At 44.0% G+C, this 25,129-nt stretch overlaps 1 protein-coding gene across 1 annotated transcript in view; it reads right to left on the bottom strand.

The window, feature by feature from the left end:
- Nucleotides 1–23,844, bottom strand: part of PELI2 (pellino E3 ubiquitin protein ligase family member 2) — a 217,407-nt gene extending 193,563 nt beyond the window's left edge. The window contains exon 1 of the mRNA XM_003408488.4: nucleotides 23,649–23,844. Within this exon, the coding sequence (XP_003408536.2) occupies nucleotides 23,649–23,725 (77 nt within the window). The 5' untranslated portion in view covers nucleotides 23,726–23,844. The remainder of the gene's footprint in view (nucleotides 1–23,648) is intronic.
- Between the last annotated feature and the right edge of the window lie 1,285 nt (nucleotides 23,845–25,129).

The following is a 25,129-nucleotide window of genomic DNA, read 5'->3' as shown; positions in this document are numbered from 1 at the left end:
AAAAATACACTATCTGTTGTGAGACTCAGCACTTCTTGCTAAATACACATACAATTTTTAAAGACAACCCCTTAAGTATATTCAATATTAAATGGACTGCCAGAAGAATGAATAAATCTGTCTTTCAAGAAGTACAGCCAGAATGCTCCTTAGAAGTGAGGATGGCAAGACTTGCTTTCCTGTACTTTGGAGATGTTATCAGGAGGGACCAGTCCTGGAGAAGGACATCAGGCTTGATAAAGTAGAGGGTCACCAAAAAAAGGGAAAACTCTTAATGAGATGGACTGACACAGTGGCTGCAAGAATAGGTTCAAACATAGCAACAATTGTGAGGATAACGCAGGACCGGACAGTGTTTCAGTCTGTTGTACATGGGGTCACTGTGAGTCAGAACCCACTCGACAACACCTAACTACAACAACATTCCTGAAGTCACTGTCACCTCGTCATGAAAAATGACTAAACAAGAACAGCAATTTATTGGAGATAGTAATTTTCTGAGCACTGTAACGCTCTTGTGAGTGCACAACAGACCAGGCTACGGTAGCAAGCTGCGCAGCAGGCGTGGGGCCAACAAGAGGCGGGGTGCGCGTGGTCCAGTTGCTCATAGCTCTGAATATCTGCGAACGGGTACACCAAGCAGTCTCCTCCAGCATATGTCTGTGGCAAAGGCAGCAGCCAGAGGCTGTCTGCGGGAAACCTCCTTCCTGGAGCCTCCCATAACTGTCTAAGTCAGGGAATGATGTAAGGCAAGGAATTGTAGCCCAGAGCAGAGCAGCTTATTGTCCCCACTTCAGACGGAAATCTCCGGAACCAAATAACATTTCTATGAAATCGGTCCAAGCCTCACTTCTCCAGGTTTCTGAACTTTTATGCAAAGAAGAATATGTTTTTAATTCCCTGAAGCACCTCTACAACTTAAGCTCAAAAACCCATTGCCGTCTAGTCAATTCTGACTCATAGCAACCCTACAGGACAGGGCAGAATTGCCCCGTACAGTTTCCAAGGAGTACCTGGTGGATTCAAACTGTGGACCTTTTGTTTAGCAGCCATAGCTCTTAACCACTGCACCACCAGTGCTCCAGCTAAACTCAGCACGGTTTAATTCTAGATCTTAAATCCAAACTATCAGCCCTGAATCTGATCGCCCACACAGACAATCTTGCCCTTTAAACAACTGATGATAAAGTTAGAGATCTAACTTTATCAGGTGAGTAGTCACTCTTCACACATTAACTATACTGCTAAACGACCCTGAAAAGGGAAAACGTAGGCACAAAACCACCATCGCTACACACGTGTGGAAGAATCAAACCTACCACACTCAGATCAGAAACATTCTGGAGGTGACAGTTAATCAGGGTCAGGATGCCCTAAAGGGAACCTGGAAAAAAAGCCTGCTGTCCTGGCAACAGAACAGTCTCCAATGACTCACTAAGTTTCAGGCAGCTCAAGTTTTCCTTCTTTTTCTCCATTTGATCTTGATATGAAGCCATTACATGTTATATATCCAAAGAGCTCTTTTTTCTCTATCATCCATTCCAACGACTGAAAAAGAGAAACTTCTCAATTTCACATGAGAAAATCATTGTACTCTGCACACCCAACTTTCTCCTTCTCATAGAAAATTTATTGTGGGGTTCTTATGTTAATGGTAAGACATAAAGCACTTTCTGATTTCTGAAAGAAGATACAAACCCCATTTATCATGACTCCTCACTGTAAACTTGACACTGTCATCTCTTGTGCAGTGATAAAAACAAATTTCTACTAGATGGGTGAAAATGTACTTTGTTTCACCAACACCCCACCAAATCTTTCCAACTGATGTCAGACTAGTTGCCAGCCCATCATAACACTGTCACCTCCACCCAGAAGGCAAGGAATTGGGAAGTGATTTTTAAACGGGGGGCTGAAAAACAGACAAATTCTACACTGACAAGTTCTTCACACGAAACTCCTATAAGTTGTTGTCAAAGGCAAACTGTTAAGATCTACCTGGAAATAAAAAATGTCAGAGTGCATACCTAGAGGAGGAAACAGAAGAAGAGAAGGGGAGGAGCAGAGGAGGAGAAAGAGAAGAAGAGAGAAACACATCCAGCTGTAGACTGAGACCACTGGCAGGAGTCCTGTATAAATTCTGTGCTTTATACATCAATTAAAACACTTGGCATTCAATACATTACACTAAAAAATTACAACAGAGGATGTAACAATTACCAAGGTCATTGAGATGAGATAGTCAATTATTATTTTTATTTGCATTTAGGCAAAAGGCATCCCTCTAACTGAACAGTGACAGAGAATGATACATCACGTACCACATCTCTAGTTTTGTTTCTTGGCCCAATTTTTCTCAGTTGAAACCCTGATTTAGTCTCATTTTCAACAGCCCAATGCATTATAAGAAACTACTAGTTTTAAAGGTTAAAAATATAATCTAACAGTTGGTAGCGATGCTTCTAAATTATATGTTCCACAGAGCCACCAAGCCGGCGTGTTTATTTTGTTGCCACTGTATCTAAATCCGGAGCCCCAGTCCATGACCCAGATTGTCTCCAAAGAATCTGTACCTCAACACTCCACAGCACCCCCTCGGAGACACTGAAAAACGCAAATACACAGAATCTAAGGGAACCAAGAGAATCCTCCACCAACAGAAATGTCTTTCCTACACTCAGCCCTTACAGGAAGCTAATTAAGTTACCTCCAAAATATGGTTTACATACAGACATAAAATGTGTGAAAGGCATTTTTCAAAGGATTCCCTTGGGTCCTAGTTTTCTACCTCTTTTAAATTTACAGTGTTATTCAATGGTTACTAATGTTCAGAAGGATCAATGAGGCAAGCTTAATCCAGCAAAGAAAGACTCAGGTGTACCACATATACTGTATTTGGAAAAGCAGACACATAAACGGTAACTTTTTTAAAGAACACTAAAGAGATCCTGCTTAATCACCAGTTAGCCTAAAACTTCAACTATCGGTAAGTAATGCTCCTACTGAAGCACTGTGATTACCTGAGATCTTTACTGTATAGGACTTCCCAGGTGGCACAAACAGTTAAGCACTCAGCTACCAACTGAAAGACTGGTGCTTCAAACTTACCCAGAAGCACCTCGGAAGAAAAGCCTGGTGATCTGGTTCCCGAAAATCAGTCACTGAAAACCCTGAGGAGCACAGTTCTACTCTGACGCACACGGGGTTGCCATAAGCTGGAGTCGACTGAACACTGGTTTGGTTTGGTTTTCGGTTTTACTGTATAAAGCTCAGGTTAACTAGTCAGCTAACTTTCTTACTGTGCAAAACATGCAGCCTATTGCTAGTCTCTTTTTACCAATTCACTTTTGATTCTAAAGAGTTCCATCTTTAAAAATATATTCTAGCAGGAAAATAAAGGCTGTTTTCACTTTAATAATATCCACCATCTGTAGCTAATATATTTGTAACAGAAAGCCAAAAATGTCAACTCTTAGAGAATCTCACTTTAAGGAGATCTGCAATGATAAATTAACTCATCAACCACTAACATTCCACCAAAATCTCTGAGCTACCATCCCTGGGCATTATTTCTCATTTTGACAAAATATCTGCAATTTCTAGATCTTTTTTTTAATTGAGAGCAGGTGCTCGTAACATACCACAAAGAAAAACTCTACAAGGCAAAAAACAATGGCCAAAGAATCACCGTAAGACAGTCTCTTCTTATAATCCTGTCAAAACTAAATCAACAAATTCATTAAGCCACTTTACAAGCCCACGGCTGACAAAGCACTGGACTGCGGCTTACTCCCAAAGATGAGTGCCCCCACACTGGAAAGCAGACCATGTCCCCTCTACTCGTTGGCAATGTGAGGCAGCAGTCACAGAAGCAGATTTGTGCCCATGTGCCTGTGTGTGTTACACGTAGAATACAGCTTTAGGGCTATACGGACATGACTACGAATAAGGGCCTTAACTCTCAATAATTTTTGCCACTACGATGTTCTCCAATGTGTATATAACTTCTTTAATATCACCACATTTCCCTTTTCATTTGTCATAAATCCCCTGAACAACCTGAATTTTAGACATTTCGTTATCTGCTACGCTTCCTATAAGAACTGGAGCAGGATATGGAGAAAGGAGAAGAGCATTCATCTGAGGGTGCTACATGCTGAAGGCAGGGTGGGAAAAGGGATGGAGATGGGAAGTACGGGGAAACCAGGAGGGAAAAATGGGGGAAGAAAAATGGTTTCTATTCCCCTGCTATACACAACCCTCTGAAACAAAAATACAATTTAGTGGCAAGATCTTATGGTGACGATGATTTAAAAGGAAAAAGTAAACTCAAGTCAGCTTTCAGAGTACCCCAGCCATCTGGCTTCAAATATGTAACAAGCTGTACTGGACATAGTATGATGGAGGAAAAAAAGTCAACAAACATCAAGTACGTGTGTAGGGACATGAAAAAAGAATACATGAAAAGTGGTTTAACAGCAAATGTATATATATATATATTTTATGTAAGTATGTATGTGCGTATGAACATAAAATCAGCATGAAGTTCTCTAGGAATCAAAGAAAAGAAGCTGAAAAAATGGAAGATGCAGAATAAAAACACACACAAACCAGTCAGCACGCAAAAGCCAGCTAGGATAAGAATCCGGAAAAAAAAAAAAAAGGAAAGAATATTTATCTGTGACTTCAGAGTGAAAAGATAAGAAAACAGAGGAAACTAATTTTGAGTAAAAATAAAGATTTATCACTGTCAAGATATGTTCGGGTTTGTTGATTTTTCCAGGGAGATTTTTAATAATACATACCAAGAAAGAGCATTTAAAGCTGCTGAAATTACTGTTAGCTTCAGCCCACATCCCTGTTCTCATCCACTTTAACTCCCTCTTTTTCTTAAAGTTGAGAAGAAAAATGAAAAATTCATCACCATCCCATTTCAGGACCAGAGAGTCCACTCACTGTCAATGAGCATCCATCATGTTTATGTGCTGAAGAACTACCACCTACTATGGAAGACACAAACAGGAGAATACTTTTAGGAACCTAACCAAAAGCATACAAGTAAAGCAAATACTTTTCAAAAAACAAATTGTACATTCCTGAAAACTGGGGTGGAGATAAAAGGGGAAAGAAGCCATTCATTTTGTTGCTGTTGTTGGTACTATCAAGTCAATCCGAATTATAACAATCCTTATAGGGCAGAGTGGGACTGTCCCATAGCATTTCCTAGGCTGTAATCTTTATGGGAAAAGATCACCAGGTTTTTTCTCCCAGAGTCGCCGGTGGGTTCAGTTAGAAGCAGAGAGCTTAACCACAGTGCCACAGAACATTTTTTCGCCTATTTTTATTTATATATATTTCTATATATATATTTTCATCTATTCAGCAATTATTGACCATTCACAAAATGCCAGGTACCAGACCAGGTGCTGGGACAGACTGAAGCTGAGTGAGACACAGGCCCTACCTATGCTGAAAGTGCCTTCTAAAGAGGGGGACATTTACAGGCACCAAGGGCTACACTAGAAATAAACACAAGGAGCTAACAGATCACCTAACTGCTCCTGGTTGGAGGAAAGAGGAAGAATCAGGAAGGGCATCACACTGAAGGTGACACCTGAATGAAATCACCTGCCTAACAGGTGAGTTAGGCAGAACTCACCAGGCAGAGAACGCTGAACTGCAAGCAAGCAGAGGGAACTGTATGTGCAAAAGCACAGAGGATGAAGAAAAGAGGGAGGAGAAAGTTCTACAAACATATAATAGGGGGCGGGGGGTATGGCATACAACAGAGGTTCCAGTGCCCCTTGCGTGCCTCACACACTGTGCAAGAACCTGGAGTTCTTACAGCCTCCCACAGTCAGTAAATTGTACCAACGAAACAAGCTATCTTGGATTTGACTGGGCAATACATGTGTAGAATTTGGTGTCCTTGGAAGTCCTTGAGAGACTTATTTTCAGAAGCCATGGCCTCAGCACACTGGCTTTTCGGAGATCTTTTAAAAGGAATATGCTCCTGCATTTCCCCGACCCCCCGCCCTCCGCCACCACCCTATATATCCTGTTAGAACAGACAGCACCTTAGAAATCATGTGGGGACTCGTGATGCAACCTCTCAAAAAGCAGAAATTTTGTTAACACATACCTGCTCTGATCATGAAAAAACGTATTTGGCTTACTTTAACCTTTTTTCTAGCATTAATCAAATTCTCTACAGATGAAGGGTAGCTAATACTTTAAAAAGAAGCACATACACTACATAAAACATGGAGTATCTAAAAACACGTATGTGTAAAGACAATGACTAGACGTGAACGTGCAAAATTAACTGAAAATATTAGCACCATGACTGATTTGTCTTCTTTCTTTCAAAACTGTCTTTAACATTCCTTATATATATTTTTAGCATATAGCTTTTTAAATTAATACCATACTGGCTACATACAAACTGCCATAAAATTTTTCCATTTACAAGTTTATCAGTGCAGGAAAGTTAAATGATCAGCGTTAATGATCAGTGTGATCAGCGTTAATGATCAGTGTTACCATCTACAAGTTCTAAGGATATATGACACGTAACTTAAAACTGGTTGAATCTAAGAGAAATTGGGTTGAAATAATTTCACAAACAAAATCGAAGAGTATGTGAATCATGGTAAGTAACATGGTGAGTATTCAAGTGGATAAAAAGACCCAATTAGATCGGAGAAAGGTTCCCTTACAGTTAAACTGAGCTTAAAGGGCCACAGAAAGCCCTTCTCCTGAGGGAGCAAAGCTCTTTTGTCCGAGTCTGAGCTGAATGGAGGTAACAGGAAAGCAGGGCCAGGCATCCTCTGACCTTTCCTGCTGCAGGAACAGAAAGGGAAATGTGGGCAGGGAGCCAGCAGGCAGTGGGAAGGGAGGGGCGGACCCCCAGAAGACTGTCAGCCCACACCATCGTCTAGCACATTCCGGCCAGCCCAATGCAGAAGTTGCCAGCATTTCTATTGTTATAATCATAACTTCAGAATCTAACGCCACACATTAATAAGAGTTACGCCCTTCTGATCTTCACGAAAAATTATTACTGATGATGATATGGTCTCTCCAATCTTGGAAAACCACCGTATAACCACAGTATAAGCTTTGAGAAGTGGAATACGCATGAGCATTTGAATCTGAGACCTGGGTTCAAATTTTCATTCTACCCGTTATGAAGTGCGCAGCATCATACAAGTCACTCAACCTCTCAGCACCTCTGTTTCCTCATTTGTTCAATGGGAACGGCATGATCTCCTGTAGGACTGGTGTAATCACGTGTCTGGCATATGGCAGATGTTCCAGTGCCCCTTGCACACCTCACACACTGTGCAAGAACCTGAAGTTCTTACCACCTCCCACAGTCAGTAAATTGTACCAAACCCACTGCCATCGAGTCGATTTCGACTCATAGTGACCCTACAGGACAGAGCAGAACTGCCCTGTAGGGTTTCCAAGAGGCAGCTGATGGATTCAAACTGCCGACCTTTTGGTTAGCAGCTGAGCTTTTAACTACTGCACCACCACAGCTCCAGTAAATTGTACAGTAGCCAGGAAAATTCAGTGAGGTCAGGTTTCCTTAAAAAAAAAAACCAAACCACTTGCCACTTAGTCCATTCTGTCTCACAGCAACCCCATGTGTGTCAGAGCAGAACTGTGCTCCACAGGTTTTCCATGGTTGATTTTTCGGAAGGCGATCGCCAGGTGTTTCTTCCAAGGTGCCTCTGGGTGGACTTGAACCTCCAACCATTTGGTTAGCAGCCAAGCGTTAGCCATCTGCACCACCCAGGGCCTCTCAGACCACCTTTACTATCTATACTACCTACAAAAAGGGAAGCAGCTCTACATGGCTGTGCCTGGGGAGCAAGATTAAGAATAGAGCTAGGTTCTCTTTCAGTAGGTTTCCTGGGAGCTAAAGAGGCATGCGGGCTTGCCACCACAGCTAAATTTTACTTGGCACAATCTCGGAGCAGTTTTATTTCTCATACAACGCAGAATCGGTATGCTTCATTATTTGGTACAGAACTTCTCAAAATTAAACTCAAAACATGGGCTTTGACAGTCACGGATGGTAGGGATTGGGAAGGAGGGCATACAAATTATTAATGTGATAAAGATTTGTGTCTTTTCTCTCCCACCCGGGGAAAAAGTGAGTTTTTGGGTTTTTTCTGTTTTTTTAATATTTAAAACAGTAGGACACAGGCAGACAACCATTATAAGACAATAATGCAACTGAAGGGCATTCTGGCGTGTGTAAATCACTCGAGTTTCACCCCTGTGTGGCTTATTACATTATCAGAATCTCCTGATTGAATTATATCCCCACAGTGCATCCAGGTCTGTGTTTCCCCCCATGTAACATCTAATACCGCTTCTCAAGATGCTGTTTGTCCTTGGGTGTTTTACCATCTGATATCTTGGGGTGCCTGTTTGCTAAGAACACTTTTTTCAGAAACCTTGAGTTGTAGGTACTTCATCACTCATGTAACCAAAAAGGCTGAACTGTCCTCACAGCAAGGTTGACACCACACAGCAAGGAGACATGTCAGCTTCCAGAAGGGTCTAAACCAACTGAGCTTCACCAGAGCCTTAAGCTGGCATCTGGTCTAAGTTAACATGTAGAATAAGCAAATAAAAGGCATTTTTCCTGGACTGCTATTGGCCTATCTATGCTTTTCATAGTGCCATTGCTGGAACGGCTATAGTAAGTAGTTAGTCAGGAGATGGAGAGAAGTTATGAAGGTCTTTTCCCTTAATCAGTACGAACAGGAAGATCAAGAGGCAGGAAAGGATAAATCAGCATGCAGTGACATTAGTCTCCAGGCAAAGACAGGCCTTTGCTTGAGAGGAAAAGCACTTAAAGCCCCTTTTTCAAGCTATAAACACAATACAAACAGTGGCCTAAATTATCACTAACAACAGCCGAAAGAAAAAGAAATATTTCAAGGGAGCATGCCACAGCTAACGGGATTAGAGAGCTTTTCTGCAGGGAGGCAAAATAACTCAAGGGGTTGCCTTCAAAACTAGAGAAATGAACTCTGAATTTTTGTGGGTCTATAAAGGTAGGTCTTCCTAGGAGCATTCATCCAACTGTAAAATATTCAGGTGAATAAGAAGGCAGGTATGATGAAGATTAATGTTTTTATCTCATAGAGATCATATATGTTAATTTTTTGAAAATGCACAGGACCAAGATCTGTAAGTAGGCAAAGCACATACACAGGCAATTTCAAAAAAAGTTAATATAAGTTATAAGAAAAACCAGTTAACCTTACTGGTAACTTAGTTAAAGTGAAGTTTTGTGTTATTGTGTTGAATGAGAATGTTACTGTTGTTAGGTGCCATCAAGTCAATTCCAACTCACAGTGACCCAACAGGACAGAGTAAGCAGAACTGCCCCCATAGGGTTTTCTAGGCTGTAATCTTTAAGGGAACAGATCTGCACATCTTTTCTCCCTTGGAGCCACTGATAAGTTTGAACCACATACATTTCAGTTAGTAGCCAAGCGTTTAAGCATTGCACCATCAGGGTTCCTTTTAACGGCAATATCCAATATGTAAGTGTTTGGTTAAAAAAAAAGTACAAAACTGCTTCTGAACACACCGAGTGAAGGCAGAATTTAGGCACAAAGGCACTGGAGGCAGAAACCCCCGAGTTCAAGTCAGAGCTCTGTCAGTGGCCCTGGACAAGCTTCTCAGCCACCATGACTCAGTTTCCCCATCTGAGGACAGGATTTAAAGAGGCCATGCTTGATCAGCTCTTTGCACAGGGCCTGGCTAAGGACTCAATGAAGACTGAGTATCATTATGACCTTTGAGCCAGCCTCTCTGGGCACCTCAAACGAAGAGAAAGAACAGGCCACTAACTTGCAATGACCCAGCTTAGAATTTCCTCATCGCAGAAGGGGTGAAAAAAAAAAAAAGCTCATGTCCTAATGCTTACTCTTTAACAATGATTTTAAACCACAGGTTTCTGAGCAGGAACTTCCACTTAAATTCAAAAGGAGTGGAGTACCTTGAAGAAGAGGTAGGGGTTGAGATGGGACCAACAGCTCAAGCAGGGCAAGCAAACAGAGCAACCCGTCTGTGATCAGAGACCACATACCTACTGCAAATGTCGCAAGAAAATAATTCTGTTCTTCTCTCTCTCTTTTCCTGGCGATGGGATCAATTATACCACCAGAGGGGCTGTTCTACGGGCAAAATGCCAGTTCTACATGTTCGCACACTTCTGCCAGTACGCCTCAGCCAGAGACAGCCCGGAGAGTCAACACTATAGAGGGCAAAGCCCAACCATGGGCGGAAATAAGCACCTGGGGGAGGAGCTGGGTATTCATTCCTTCCTCCCAGTGATCCCCTAGATGGTTCGCACACTCAGCCTACTCCGGGAGAGGAAAGGAAGGCTGCAGGGTGGCAAGTCCCATTAGCCCAGTAGACAGTGCACACAGGACGCCATCACCTGGGCGTTCTGCGAAAGCAAGGCTCCGGAGGAGAGGCGACTGCGCGTGCAAAAGTAAAAGAGGTCTTTCATTCCTCTTTCAACAACTCACCAAGTGAACAACTGACCATTTTACCCCCCAGTCGCCATCACATGGAGGCGGGCTACAGCAACCTGAGCCACTGGCCCTTGACAGGAAACAAGGGCCAAAGGTAAAAGCAAATGAACTAAAGAAAAGGATAGCCTATTTGGAGATTTCAAGTAAGATCCATTCCTGAAGACTGGTTAACTCAGGAAGCTTAAAACGCGTCCATTACCTAGAGGATGGAGTAACTCCTCAAAATGTTATCAAGGCTACCCACTCCTGGAGGCCTACATCTTCAGAGGACCTACATCTCACTACACTGCCCCTCCAACCCCTTAATATCCAAACTCACTGGATGTCTCTTAGCTCCTACTCAAGCTCCTAATATGCCTTCAGGTACAGGGCACTCCCCCTGGTTAAGGCTCTGCTTACTCCTACTCACCCTTTCCATCCCCACTTAAATGGAATCCCTCCCTCCCCACACAAACTAGTTTTGTTCCCACAGTAAAAACCAAAAACCAAACTCGTTGCTGTTAAGTCAATCCTGACTCATAGCAACCCTTTAGGACAGAGCAGAACTGTCCCATAGGGTTTCCTAGGAGGGGCTGGTGGATTCGAACTGCTGACCTTTTGATTAGCAGCCATAGCTCTTAACCACTGCACTTCTTGACAACACTCTGCCAAGTTTAATCTGCTGGAAGTCCTTCTTTCCTGGTAGGCTATAAGTCTGAAGGCAGGGACCACTGTTGATACCCACTGTATCCACAGCATGAGTGTTTCTTGAACAGGTGATAACACTCCAACCTAACTTTCAACTTTGTCTCCTTCCCCAAGCACTTCAGTCTCTAGCCAAATCTCATGAATTCCAAAAATCCCATGCTTTCACCCCTACTGCTTCCTCAGCCTAGAACACCCTCTCTCACTCTATCAAAATTCAGGTCACCCTTCAAAACTCTGCTCAAAGGCCATCTCCTCTGGGAAATCATTCTGACCTTCTGACCTTCATCCTGCTGGAAAGATTCAAGCGATACAAACCTACCTTCAACCCAGGCTCTGCCACTGATGGGGTGAGTGACCTTAGACAAGTCACTAAGCTGGAACCTCATTTCCCAAATACAGTAAGTTCCCAGGTTAAGAACATCTGACATAGGGATAAAAAAAAAATAGCTAGTACTTAAGAACAGACTAGTGTTAAATACAATGGCTCGTATACATTAGTGCAAGAAAAGGCTCGAAATCTTTTCAATGATTTAAATGCTGCACATGCAGCAAGTGAAGGCGATTGTGATGAAGAATTTGACTAACACTAAATAAGAACTTACCTACAAATTCGACTTAAAGACAGACTTAGGAACCAATCTTGTTTGTAACCAGGGGACTGCCTATAATAAAATCTAATTCCTGGGGCTGATAAAGTAAGACACCTAATAGGACCTGGCACACAGAGCACCTGATAAATAACAGCTCCCTCTAACCACCTTTCCTCTACACCATGCATGATTTATTGCTAATTTATCTGTCTTACCCTTTAGATTGTATGTCCTGGATGGCATTTCCTTATAAGGGTTCCACCACTCCTGGTCCTCTAACATGAAATCATCATCATCAAAACTGAAAAAATAACAATAACCCTAATACATCTCATTACTTATAGAGTCAATTCCAACTCAAAACCACCCTGTAACTTTCTGGGAACTTGTTAGAATTGCAAACTTTCAGCAGGGAACTTGTTCCTTTGCTCTTTGCCATTGAGTTGATTCCAACTCATAGTGACCCTATAGGACAGAGTAGAACCGCCCCATAGAGTTTCCAAGGAGCGGCTGGTGGATTCAAACTGCCGATCTTTCGGTTAGCAGCCAGATCTTTCCGTTAGCAGCCTTAGCACTTAACTAGTATGCCACCAGCGTTTCCCGGGAACTTGTTTGGGATGCAGATTTTCAGCTGGGGGGCGTGTGGGTATCAACAGAACAAACTGGTTCAAAGCCCTGAAGAACACAGAAGAGCCCTGGTGGTGCTGTGGTTAAGCGTTCAGTAACTAACCAAAAGGTTGGCAGGTTGAATTCACCGACCACTCCACAAGAGAAAAATGTGGCAGTCTGCTTCCATAAAGATTACAGTCTTGGAAATCCTAGGGGGCAGTTCTACTCTGTCCTACAGGGTTGCTATGAATCGGAATCAACTGGACAGCAGTGCGTTTGTTTTAGTTTTCACACAGAATACACATGCAATAAAAAATATGTGTATGGTGTTCCAAAAGTCCTGGTGTCATTTTAAACTTTGACAGTTATGAAATTATGCAATCTACAAACTTATAAAATACATCATTTGAAGGTTTAATTCTTTACATTTCTTTCACACTTAGTTCATAAACTTGGAATACAAAGCCTTCGTTTTAAATTTGTCAGTCTCTCTGATTAAATATGGCAAAGGTTAAAATTCCCCAAACAGACTTGAGGGAACTTCAAAAGTTATATCCACTTCAGCTACCAGAGAAATCGCTCTCCCCTCCCCGCCGCCCTCTTTTATGGAGATGCTCAGTTTTGAGGTGGTAACAAGTGGCTTCTTTGCCTGCAGTTCTCTCCACCGTGCTATTGTGCAGCTGGTTGGCAGGTATGGCTGCTTTCCCACACCATCTCGCTTTCTACAGAGACAGTACTATCTCAGAGTACTGGTCTACCCTAGCCAGGATGCACCATGCCAAAGCAATCTTCTGCCTTTGCTTGCTTCTTAATCAGCATGGAATTGGCATCAGTGGTGGGGATGAGTCATGTGAAGTAGTTCAGGAACTGTGCTTCCTTCTTACTGTTGACTCACAGACAGGTAGAACGGATATCAATGAATTCTCATTCTGTCATTTTACCACCCAACTGCAGTGTTAAAACATTTTTCTGATCCATTCATCACTCTGTACCTGCAGGGTACTAATACAGATTACCTCCACAACTCAAATCTGTTAGTTCTATAATTTCACATCGAGTGACCTTTAAAAGGCTGAAAATCTGTGCCATGTATTAGCTGCCCTTGGTTAAAGCTGCTTCTGTCCGAGTTTACCAGGAGCATGGTGTTCAGCTAAGCTTGGACATTCTTCAACTGCCGTGTTCTCAGCAAATTTCAGGAGATAATACTGATTAGAGAGATTAAAAACTGCAAAGAGAACTGTAGATGATTTATATATCATACAGTTATCCCACAAATGCTTTTGTTAGCTAAGTTTTTCAGAAAATGGACTATTTAATTTGGGGAATAACTCATTCAAAAGGCTGAAATTGTACTTATTAAAATAATCGATATTATGAAGGAAAGAAAAAACAACCCAACAAAAACTTAGTGAATTTTTTGATTTTGTCAAATCTAAACAGAACTATATGAAAAGGAGGCATCATGGAGTTTCAGTCACCTATTGCTGCATAACAAACCACCTCAAAATGCAGTGGCTTAAAACCACCACCACCATTCATTGGATCACAATTCTTTAGTTTGGGCAAGGCTTGGTGGGAACAGCTCATCTCTGCTCCATGTGGTGTTAACTGGGCAGACTGATGGGCTGAAGGATTCAAGATGACTTTATTCACACTGCTGCCTCAGCTAGAGTGGCTAGGATGGCTCAGAACTGGCCAGGCCTCTTTCTCCTTTTGTAATCTCTTACCCACCAGAGCCACTCTCTCCAGCAAGGCAACCAGCCTTCTTTATATGGCAGATGCCTTCAAAGAGGTTCAAAACAGAAGCCACAACACCTCTCTACCACCAGCTGTCAGTCTGTCATACTGTGGTGGCTTGCATGTCACTGGGATGCTAGAAGTTATGCCACCGATATTTCAGATGCCATCGGAGTCACTCATGGTGAACAGGTTTCAGCAGAGCTTTCAGACTAAGACAGACTAGGAAGACCCAGTGATCTACTTCCGAAAATCAGTCAGTGAAAACCCTATGGCTCACAACAGAGTATTGTCTGATATGGTGCTGGATGAAGAGCCCCCCGGGTTGGAAGGCCACCCTTAAAATACGCAGTGGCCGCAACAATGGAATGAACGTATCAACATTGTGAAGATGGTACAGGACAGGGCAACATTTCATTCCGTTGTATATAGGGTTACCCTGAGTCAGCACCAATTAGAGGGCAACTAACAACACCCCTTAAAGCAACACCCAAAACGAACACATTCAGCTAGTTGAAGCAAATCAAAGAGACAGCCAAGATTCAAGGGGATAAAAACTTCACCTCCTGATGGGAAGTCCAGCACAGGGATACAGGGAATAGGAGGGGCTATTGCTGGCCGTTTTGAAGACAAGGTGGGAACAGCATGGGAACTGGTAAACCCTGAGTTCTCTTATCTGATCATCAACTGGCTGCATGACCTTGGAGAAGTCAGGCCATCTCTACACCGGCCCCCAGCAACATGGCCTTTTAGTACAATTCTTTCATTGGATGGTTTAAAGGGTCAAACATTCGAATCTTTAGTAAGTGAAAAAAGCTCAAGTATGTGGAAAAGTATTTTGAGATGTATAAACTGCTGACAAACACCACTTATCTATCTGTACTATAAACCTCTTGTGTACTTTTAGCTATAGAGCAAAAATAAAGATTCCATTCTAAATTCTACCCAAGACAGTGTAATAACAAAAGCACCCCAACCATAACATAATCTTATGTACTACAGCCAGAATCCAGTCTGAATAATTTTCTGGGATTTGATGTGAAAGCACGTTCCCTTTTGTGTCGAGAGTCCTTTTGCAGAAACGGCCTTTCCTCAGGGCAGTAAATTAATAAACCAATAAATAATCGAGTGCTCCAGAATAACCTAATTGCGTGCCCATCACAAGTTCTGATTATAATTAGGGTGATCTGTAACTGTGTACGAGCCCTAGTGGCACAAGGGTTTAGCACTCAGCAGCTAACTGAAAGTTGGCGGTTCAAATCCGCCCAGTGGCTCCACAGAAGGATCTGGAGATCTGCTCCGTAAAGCTTACAGCCTAGAAAACCCTATGCAGCAGTTATACTCTGACACATGGGGTCTCTATGAGTTGGAATTGACTCAAAACAATGACAACATAACTGTGTACCAGGAAGTACGAGAAGGCCACATACGGATGGGAAGGGAGGAAGAATCCTCTGAGGCTTAGCGGAGGCACTCAGTAACAGTAAACAGCTGCTTTATACCAATGGTCTAGAAGCTAAAGATACAACTGCCTGCTTTGGTTTGATGCTGTTAAAACAATACTAATTAGAATGGAAGTACAAAGCTTGAAATAATAATTTCTTATCCTAAAAACAGATTCTGCATGAGCAGAAAAGCAGGGAACAAGTGGAGTTAAGTGTTTGAGAGTGGGAAGCATTATGTGGACGGCTGGAAATAAAACCTCAATAGAGAATGACTTGCAATAGCCTTAAACCTGCTGCCGAAAATACCCCCGATGCATATTTATTAGGTTTGTCATCTAAGAGGGTTGTATTCCATAGTATTTCTAGCCATCATTAACAGGCATTAATGACCACAGCCTTTCAACGCCACCATAGCCCACTGCAATGCAGCTCAGAGCAGCTGAGGGAATCAGAACAGATGGCCTGCTTCCCTCCAAGGCAGAACTTTCTGCAGGTGACAAAGTGACTGTTGGGTGACAGACAAAAAGAAAAACAAACAAAAGTTGAAATTGGAATATCTGGTATCAGTAAAGTACATGTATAGAATCTCAGGGAGGCTTTAACTTGGGCCCTAAAGGTTGGTAGGGCTGTTTACAAAACTGGAGCTCAGCTACAAAGTCTGCCTGTTCCTTCCAAATTGAGGAACTGAGCCCCTGCAACTTCTTTGTCGAATGGGGCACCGGGTGTGTCATGGAAATTCATTCCTTCAAGACACTCAGGGAGGGCCTAATGCCTACCAGATGAAGTGTGTTCAGCTCTCCAGAGTGGATGGTAGTCATGGTTCCTGCCCTCAAAGGGCAAACTCTGAGGGAAGACCAGACTATTTCAATGAACTCTGGTAGAATGCAATTATTATCCTGAGCACGTGGCAAGCAGCAAGGCAGACAAAAGCATGTTTATGCCCAGGGATGCTAAATATATGTCCTTATATGTGTTTATATTTCTTTCTCTTTGGGAAATTGTTTATATATTTTGCCTCCTTAGCTAATGGAATACTCAGGAACCCTTTGGCGTAAGAGCAGAATCCACTCAAGGTGGCTTAAGCAAATATATATATATACACACACACACATATATACACACACACATATATAGTAGATATCAAAAAAGATGGAGGCTCTCAAAGGAAACAGGATTATTTTCTCAGAAAAGCCTTTCCTGATCATTCTGTCTAAAAGGACCCCCAACCCTTATCCCTAGCACTTTATCCTGCTAGTTCCCCCACCCCTGCCCACCCAATCACACCCCCTTCCCCCCCATCCTGCTTTATTTTCTTCAAAGCACTCTGTGAAATTTATCTACTTGCTTGCTTGCTCTGTTGCCACTGCCCATCTCTCCCATTAAAAGGTAAACTCTGCACTGGCAGGGAAGTTGTCTGTCATTTGCTTCTGCAGCCCAGTGCCCAGAGCAGTGCTGGTACTCAATAAATATTTTCCTGAGTCACTCAGTGAATGGTTAATCACACAGAACTAGGGTTAAGGGATGCAACTAAGCCTCACAAGGACGGGAACCAGAAACAGGAATCAGGACAGCTGAGCTCACTTCCTGAAGAAGTGCCTTCTCCGCTCCCATTTCACAGCTGAAGACTCTGCTACAGTTTCCCACGCCCTTAGGATAAAGTATAAAACCCTTCCAAGATCTGCCCCCATCAACATCCCCAACCTCATCTCTCCCCTTATTGAGTTCAACCAGTCCTCTCTAGCTACCTAGGGCTTTTCTTAGCTCTTCAAAGGAGCCATGCACGCTCACCTCTGGGTCTCAAGAGTATTGCATATCACCCTTTCCCTCCCACCTCCACCTGGCCATTCTCTTCTCATCCTGGCACCGGGATGGGTGACCCTGCTAATGTGTCCCCCCTTACAGTGTACACTCTGTGAATTGCTTTTTATCTCCCTTACTGTACTGTAATCTCCATAACAACAGGGGCTGTATCTGTCTTGTTCACCTCTGGATCCTTTAGTGCCAAGGCCAGCATCTGACACACAGTAGATGCTCAATTATTTGAGGAATAAATAAATAAAGTGTATGTCGGCAGAAAACCCTGGTGGCGTAGTGGTCAAGAGCTACAGCTGCTAACCAAAAGGTCAGCAGTTCGAATCCACCAGGCATTCCTTGGAAACCCTATGGGGCAGTTCTTCTCTGGCCTATACGGTCGGAATCGACTCAACGGCAACGGGTTTGGTTTTGGTTTTGTATGTCGGCGATGGTTGTTCTCCAACGGGCTGTGACAATAAGAGATAGGCTACAGGTTATGCACAATTCATATGGGCAGGGGTCAGTCTGCCCTGTCCACACCACATCCCCGTGCCTGGAAGAACAGACACCTGATAAGTATTTGTTGAGTGAATAAACTCCTGGTTTACCTGACATAACTCCATCTCTCTCTCCCACTAGAGAAAACATATCAGAGTGCAAGTGAGTGGAAAACAGCATTATTAAGAGGACACCTCCGAATCATCTGCAAGATCCACGCAGTAATACCTGTCACAAGTTACTGGCCACACACCTCAAAACTGACCGCCACACACCTCAAAACTGACCTTCACGTGTGTGGAGGTTGAGAACAGGGCATTTAGACAAAGCTATGAAATACTAAGCACTTTCCGCTCTTCTTATTTTCTAGAAGATGAAAATGGCAATAAGCACAGTAAGAACCTAATAATGCAATCATTTGTACCTTCACTTTTCTTTTTATAAAATAGATTTCCAGACACCCCAGGAGAAGCGTTTAAAACAAAAGACATCAGAAATTCCTTTTCACAGGTGTTTGCCTTCCATACCAATAAGGTACACCAACTCATTGTTGCCTCCATTCAACAGCCAACCTACAGCCCTACACACTCCAGGGGGAGGCCCCATTGCTGATCCCAGCACAGCAGATACAACCCTCTGTCCCAATGTGACACAGCAACTGGTATGCTTTTGTTTATTTGGTCTTTTGTGTGCAGGTATGTGTTTTATCTCTTAAATAAAATATGTTTGTTAAAGTTGCTGGCACCTGGATCCACCTGGCTTTACTTTTGTTTACACAAACCATCCCCAAATATTGGTCACATGATGAAATACAATCAAAAATGAAAAGCCCTAATGAAGGTTTCAGACTGGGTGTGTTAAAGAGAGAAACAAATCTGAGAAAGCCAGACTAGAAACCACAAAGCAGCACAGACAGCCACATACTCCAAACAAGGCTAAAGTTAGTAAAGGAAAATATAGCAACCCAAAGCCAGTAACATTACAACCCTTAAGAGACTATGGAATTAGACACTCCATCCACACAAACAGATCTGAGCTCTTCAGATCACCCCACACACTGAGTGACAGTAAAGTTTGTTTTTTTTTTTAATTAAAAAAAAAAGTTCAAAGACGTGTTAGTCTATAAAGGATACTGGTGTTTGATGTCTCTGAGCCCAACTAGAGAGGAGGATGAGAAAAGAAAAATTGTTAGGGAATATTTCAAGGTGACTTACTCCTATCAAGCGGAGGAGTAAGTCAAGGCAAAGTGCCAAGGTTAAAACCAAAAAAAGTAACTTTTTTACTCAAATAACGCACACGTTATATGTGTTTTTGGCAACTGCACAACCACTCCCTCACTATTTTTGTAAGCAAACTATGTCGTGCATTGTATGTAAGCATGTTATTTGAGAAAAATACAGTATACAGAAGTTGGGAGCTGTTTTTTGTTTTTCTTTAAATACAGACTATACTCCAAGCAAGAGTCTTCTTTGTCTTATCTGAGAATATGATGGCATCCAAAGGAAAAAGGGCCAGGATTCCCTGACCCTGCATTTGTAGACCTTGATCAGTTTCCACTAACTAAAATACTTCCTTTTTCAGTCATGTTTATAAACCTTCATTTGCAGAAGTTCTTAATCTTTTTTTGTGCTAAGCATCAGTCTGGTGACATCCATAGAGCCTTTCTCAGAAAAGTGCTTTTAAATGCATTAAATAAAATGCAAAGGACAAGTGAAATCAATTATACTTAATCATCAAAAGAGTTTTTAAATTGTGATATAATAATATATATCACTGTTGTTAGATGTTGCCATCAAGTTGACTCCAACTCATGGATAACAAAACAATATATGTTATATATATATTTCTGGGTCGGGGATTTTAGATTTCTGTAATACTGCATTAAATAAGGAAACACAGCAGCAAGTCTAATTATTACAATTTCAAAGTAGTGATGAGCGTAAGTGGTATTCTAAGATATCAGCACAACTCTAATGTGATATGAAAACATCTATAATTTTTATTAGCCACAAAGTCACAGGTACTGTTAATATGCTACTGTGATTCCTTGCCTACACTTATAATTGAGTGGAACACTAAATTTCAGTTTGAGTATAATAAAAACAAAGATATATTTTTTACCCCATTCAAGCGTAAGGAGTCCCTTGAATTCCATCTGTAGGCCCTAAGCTACGGACCCTTGCTTGACAGAGCCAATAAAAATACATTTTGTGAACAATCAAATGAAAAAAAAAAAACAAACCCAAACCCACTGCCATCAAGTTGATTCCAATTCATAGCGACCCTACAGGACACAGTACAACTACCCGACAGGGTTTCCAAGGAGCGCCTGGTGGATTCGAACTACTGACCTTTTGGTCAGCAGCTGTAGCTCTTAACCGCTACACCACCAGGGCTCTGCATACTTCATAGAAGTCAATCACAGCACTGGCCTTTTCTGCTGTTAAAACACAGTAAGCATTCCCGTTTGAATTCTGCCACCATCACCTTAATAATATGCAAAGTCAACAAATGCCAGGCGCTCAGAATATGTTAATCATACATTTTTCCATACTAGAGACAATGAACAGTATTTGAGTGTAGGCCAGGAAGGGCCCTTGAAGACCACCTAATCCAATCACATTGTGCTATTGGTAAAGAAACAGAGTAAGGGACAAAATCACAAAACCAGTAGGCAAGAGAGAGGAACCTGAATCTAGGTCTCCCGACTGTAAGTTCATCTCCGCCCACTACACTGAACTGCTTCCCAATCCTGTGACATGTGTCCAACTTTAAACTCTTAGTCCAGTTTTAAACTAACAGCAAAAAAGACCCGGTAGTTTTACCTGTCATGTTCTCTACCTTCAATTAAATAATGGACACAAGAGAGAGTTGTAGTTGATACAATAACCAGTCACTATCCTGCCAAAAAAGTGATGACCCTACTAAAATCCTAACTACCTGGCATTCTCTTAAATATGTGTAACACATGATAAGATGCAGAAGTATTTGTATATGGACGTAGACACATATATCAGCTCATTCTGCTCTCCAGGCTATCCTAGTACCATTTCTCCATGAAATTTGGAAGACAGTGAGAAAAAAATCACACAACAGTAAAAAGCATTGTGTTGTATAAGCAAAAGCTTCTAACAATATCAGCAATTTGACATTTTTAGACATTGAGAATAATTTTATCTGCTAGGAATTATCTACCAATGTTTACGTTCTACATGATCGGGCATGCAAAGTGAATGTTAATTTGACTTATATTGTTTTAAGAAGGAGGGCACTGTGTCAGGTCCTAACAATAGGATATAAGTTAATAAGGGTCTCTTTAAAACCTACCTAGCAAATCGCTATTTTACCTAGCTTCCTCAATGTGCTCAATACTGCTAAAGGATCAGAAACCTCCTCCCAAAATAAAAACAAGACTACAAGTCTTCTCAAGTATTGAAAAACCAAACCAGGATGTTCTCAACAGTCTGGTATCAACTCACATTTCACCTCTTCAGAAAGACCTTTCCTGACCACCTAACTGAAGAGAGCAGTCACTCTCTAAGTTAATCAACTTTTTTCTAAAACTTGGTGGAAATTGTTTAATTTTGTTATTTATTATTCATTTGTTTACATGTTTATTTCAGTTCATGCCTGTTACTCCACACCAAAATGAATGCTCCTTGTTCACTGCTGGATCCCCAGTGCCAAACTGTGCTGACACACAGTAGGTTCACATATAACTGCAGAGTGCCTGGCCCAAAATATTAAGTGCCAACTATGTCATACTTTGCTTCTCCTGGAAAAGCGTGGGTAAAGGACAAAGCACATGCAATTGGGAATGCATTTACACAGCCTATTTTAGGGTAAAGCCCCTGATACTAGGACAATCCAGAGTATAAATCCTGTTCACGGCCTCGGAATGCCCTGCACTTCCAGCTATGAACACAAAACCTCTCCAGGCCCACTCTCACGCTGCTTTTCTGCAACATCTCAACAATGATTTCCTCAAAAGGAAATCATGAAATCAAGTTCTGGCATAAGTTAATCTTTCATGTCAGGTTCACAGTGTTAAACACACTTTCAAGCCAGCCACACAAACAAAACCGAACCCTACAAAATTAGATTGGGCTGAGGTTACATAAAACAGACTAAGCCTCTGCTTTTTTCCTGCCATTCCTCCCTCCTTCCAATGAACCTCAACATCTGTCTTTTAAGTGCAATTCCAACACTGGTGAGAAAAATGGTCATCTGCACATCACCTTCAAAATAGGTAATTTAGACGTCTAATATGGGTGATTTTAATAATATTCCAATTAATACTATAGCAAGAAAGTGAGGAAGACCTGAAAACTTTGAGTTGTACTGTGTCTCCAAGTTTCTCTTATTCCTCCCTCTCTTGAAAATTATTTTTAAGTTGGCACTTAGTTCAAGGTACTCAGCTATCAAAACACTTTTTTCAAAGTTTCCTCAGTCCTTCTATGCCAGTGATTCCTCATGTGTGTGCTAAGCCTACCTATCAGCACCAATGATGTTCTGAATGCAGGTCTTTCAATACGTGGGACAAACGCGCCGGTTCCCGTGAACGACACATCCAAAGAAAAAATACTCCTTTCTCCTCCGATGTTAAACCCAAGGTGCTTCTTCTCCAGAGTTGGCTGCCTAACCCCCCCCTCCCCATTCCACTCCCCTGTCATTGCCCACTTTATCCTGCTTTAATCTGGCGAAGCCTCTCTCCTGGCTTATTAAGGGTAAACAATAGAAATGTCACAATGAAACTCAGGAAGTAGATGAAGTCTCTAATTGCTGCCGTTTAACGACTGTAGATAATTACTATCTTCAAAATGTGGTTTTCACAAGAGCAGAGGGAGCCGAGGAGGGTGAAAGCTGGAGAGCTCCCCCGCACTGCCCCTGTCGCCGGGAGGGCATCTGCGAGGCCGCTGCCTGAACAGAGGGACACAGGGGGATGCAGTCCCGCGCTTCATTCCCCAGCCCGGTCCCTCCCCCACCAGGACACTCTCGGAGGAAGAGGCTGAGGGCCCACTGACCCGCTGGGTCACAGACAGTTCACTGCCACCATAACAATATGGGAAACGCTGCCCGCGGACCACCGCCTCATAGATCCGTCGGTCCAGAGCGCCGCGCGCGGAGTCCTGGGGCCCGGGGCTCACAGTCTGCGGGGTAGAGGGCCCCGGGGGCCGGGCGAGATTCGCAGCTTCGCCAAGTGTGGGGGTCTCCTCCTAGACTGCCAGGTGGCCGCGACGGCGGCGCCTCACCCCCGGCGCCTTCCTACCCTCATCGGCGCGGGCCGGCGGGACGCAGCGCGCAAGGAAGTCGCACTCTCTGCCCGGTGGTGCGGCCCAGGACCCCGTCCCTGAGCGCTGCGCGCCGCGGACCCAGCGTCGCCCAAGTCCCCGCCGCCGCGGATGCTGTCCTCGTCGCCCGAGTCTCCCTGGCGGCGTCTCCGGCCCCTCTCTGCCACTTCCTCCGCTGCCTCCCTCCTCGCGGACCGTGCATCCCGGCGCCCGCCGCAGCGCCCCGCGCGCGCGCTAATCGCGCGCATCCCTCCCCCGCGGACCGGTTCTCCCGAGCTGCTCCCACCGCCCCAACAGCCCGGCAGTCTCCAGAGAGCGCCCAACCACCCCGCTGGCCAGTCCAGGGATACCGGCGCACGGCGGCCACCCCAGCCCGGGGCGCTCGCCACCCTACCCGCTGCCCGAGGTCAGGGCCCCCAGACTCACCCCAGCACCACCAGCTCCCCGTATTTCACCGGCTCCTTATTGGGGGCGCAGTGCTCCTCTTGGTCGGGGGAAAACATGGAGCCCCGCTCGGCCGCTGCCGCCGCCTCCGCCGCGATCCCCGCCGAGTCCGCGCCGCCGCTACAATCCCATCCCGAGAAGGGGGTGAGCGCGCCCGGGAAGGGCACGGCGGCGAAGGGGGCGCGGGGCGGCCAGTCCCGCGGCTGCTCCGTCGTGGCTGCGCGGCTGCCCCACCGGGCTCCCCGGAGCTCCGCGCGCCGCGGCAGCTCCGAGCCAGACCTGGCAACAAATGGGAACCGGCAGCAGAGCGACCTGCCCGCGCCGAGCGCTGCCGCCGCCGCCGCCGCCGGAGCCCCGCGGAAGGGAGGGAGGAAGAGGAGGGGAGGAGGGGCAGGGGCAGGGAGGGGGAGGGGCGGGGGCAGGCCCACAGACCGCCCAGCCGCGCGCGGGCAGGTGGGAGCCGCCCGCCTCCCCGGACCAGTCCCGCCGCCCCCGACCCGAGGGGCGCCCCCTCTGCCAGCGCGCGGGGCCGTCCGTGCCCCCTCCCCGCCCCGCCCCCGGCCCGGCGGCGGATCGGCCGCCGTGTTATGTAAACATAGAGTAAAAGGGAAGGGAAGTTCTTAAAGGGGCAGCTCTATTTTTTTTTTTTTTTTTTTTTCGCTTCCTTCCCTAAACTTTCGGCGCTGGGTTCTCAGCCGTCGCCGCAGAGTTCCCCAGCCGCTGAAGGCTGCGCAGGTGATTCCGAATTGCCGCGGCCAGCATCCCCAAGCCCAGCTTATGTTTCTCGCGTTTCGTCAGATGGAAATAAAAAACTTCCTTTCTGGCATAAGCGCCTTTGCCTTCCCGGTGCCACTGTGTCGCGTCACACCTATGGAGGTGAAGCACGCGCGCACCAGGGGGCCTCCTCTTCCCAAAGCTTGGAGGCCTCTCGAAGCTCGCAGCGAAGGCACTTGGAGAACCAACTGTATTGTATGGAATGAAGCTACCCCGTTTGTCGTAGGCAGAGCTCCACATGGTTTCTACAAAACAAAATGAGGGTTGGTTTGTTTTACCCGTGCTCTATCCGCTGGGTTTATCCGCTGTAGCCACAGCCTTTATCAATCTCCTAAGAAATTGAAGAGGAAATTGCCTGGGTGGACTTTTATGGGAATAAGTGGTCCATTATTACTATGATCTTCTCAGTGCACTATGTTTACTTTTTATACTTTTCTAAATAGTTACTACTATGGCTTTAAAATATTTTAGAGTATAGCAGTTTTACTGTCTTATTTTTCATCATCCAGGATTTTTAACGTTTAATAAGCACTCATAACATTCTAGAAACTCTACACGTTATTGCCAGTCACTGCCTCTCAAGACTGTTAAATATTCGAAGAAATAAATACCGCAAAAAAACACCCTAAAGTATCAACAGTGACCGATGGGCTATGACCCTAAACAAGTAATTAACATCTATATCTCCC

The sequence above is a fragment of the Loxodonta africana genome, chromosome 10, assembly GCF_030014295.1.
Source record: "Loxodonta africana isolate mLoxAfr1 chromosome 10, mLoxAfr1.hap2, whole genome shotgun sequence".
Taxonomy (NCBI): Eukaryota; Metazoa; Chordata; class Mammalia; order Proboscidea; family Elephantidae; genus Loxodonta; species Loxodonta africana.
This window is presented reverse-complemented; position numbering and strand designations above follow the sequence as displayed.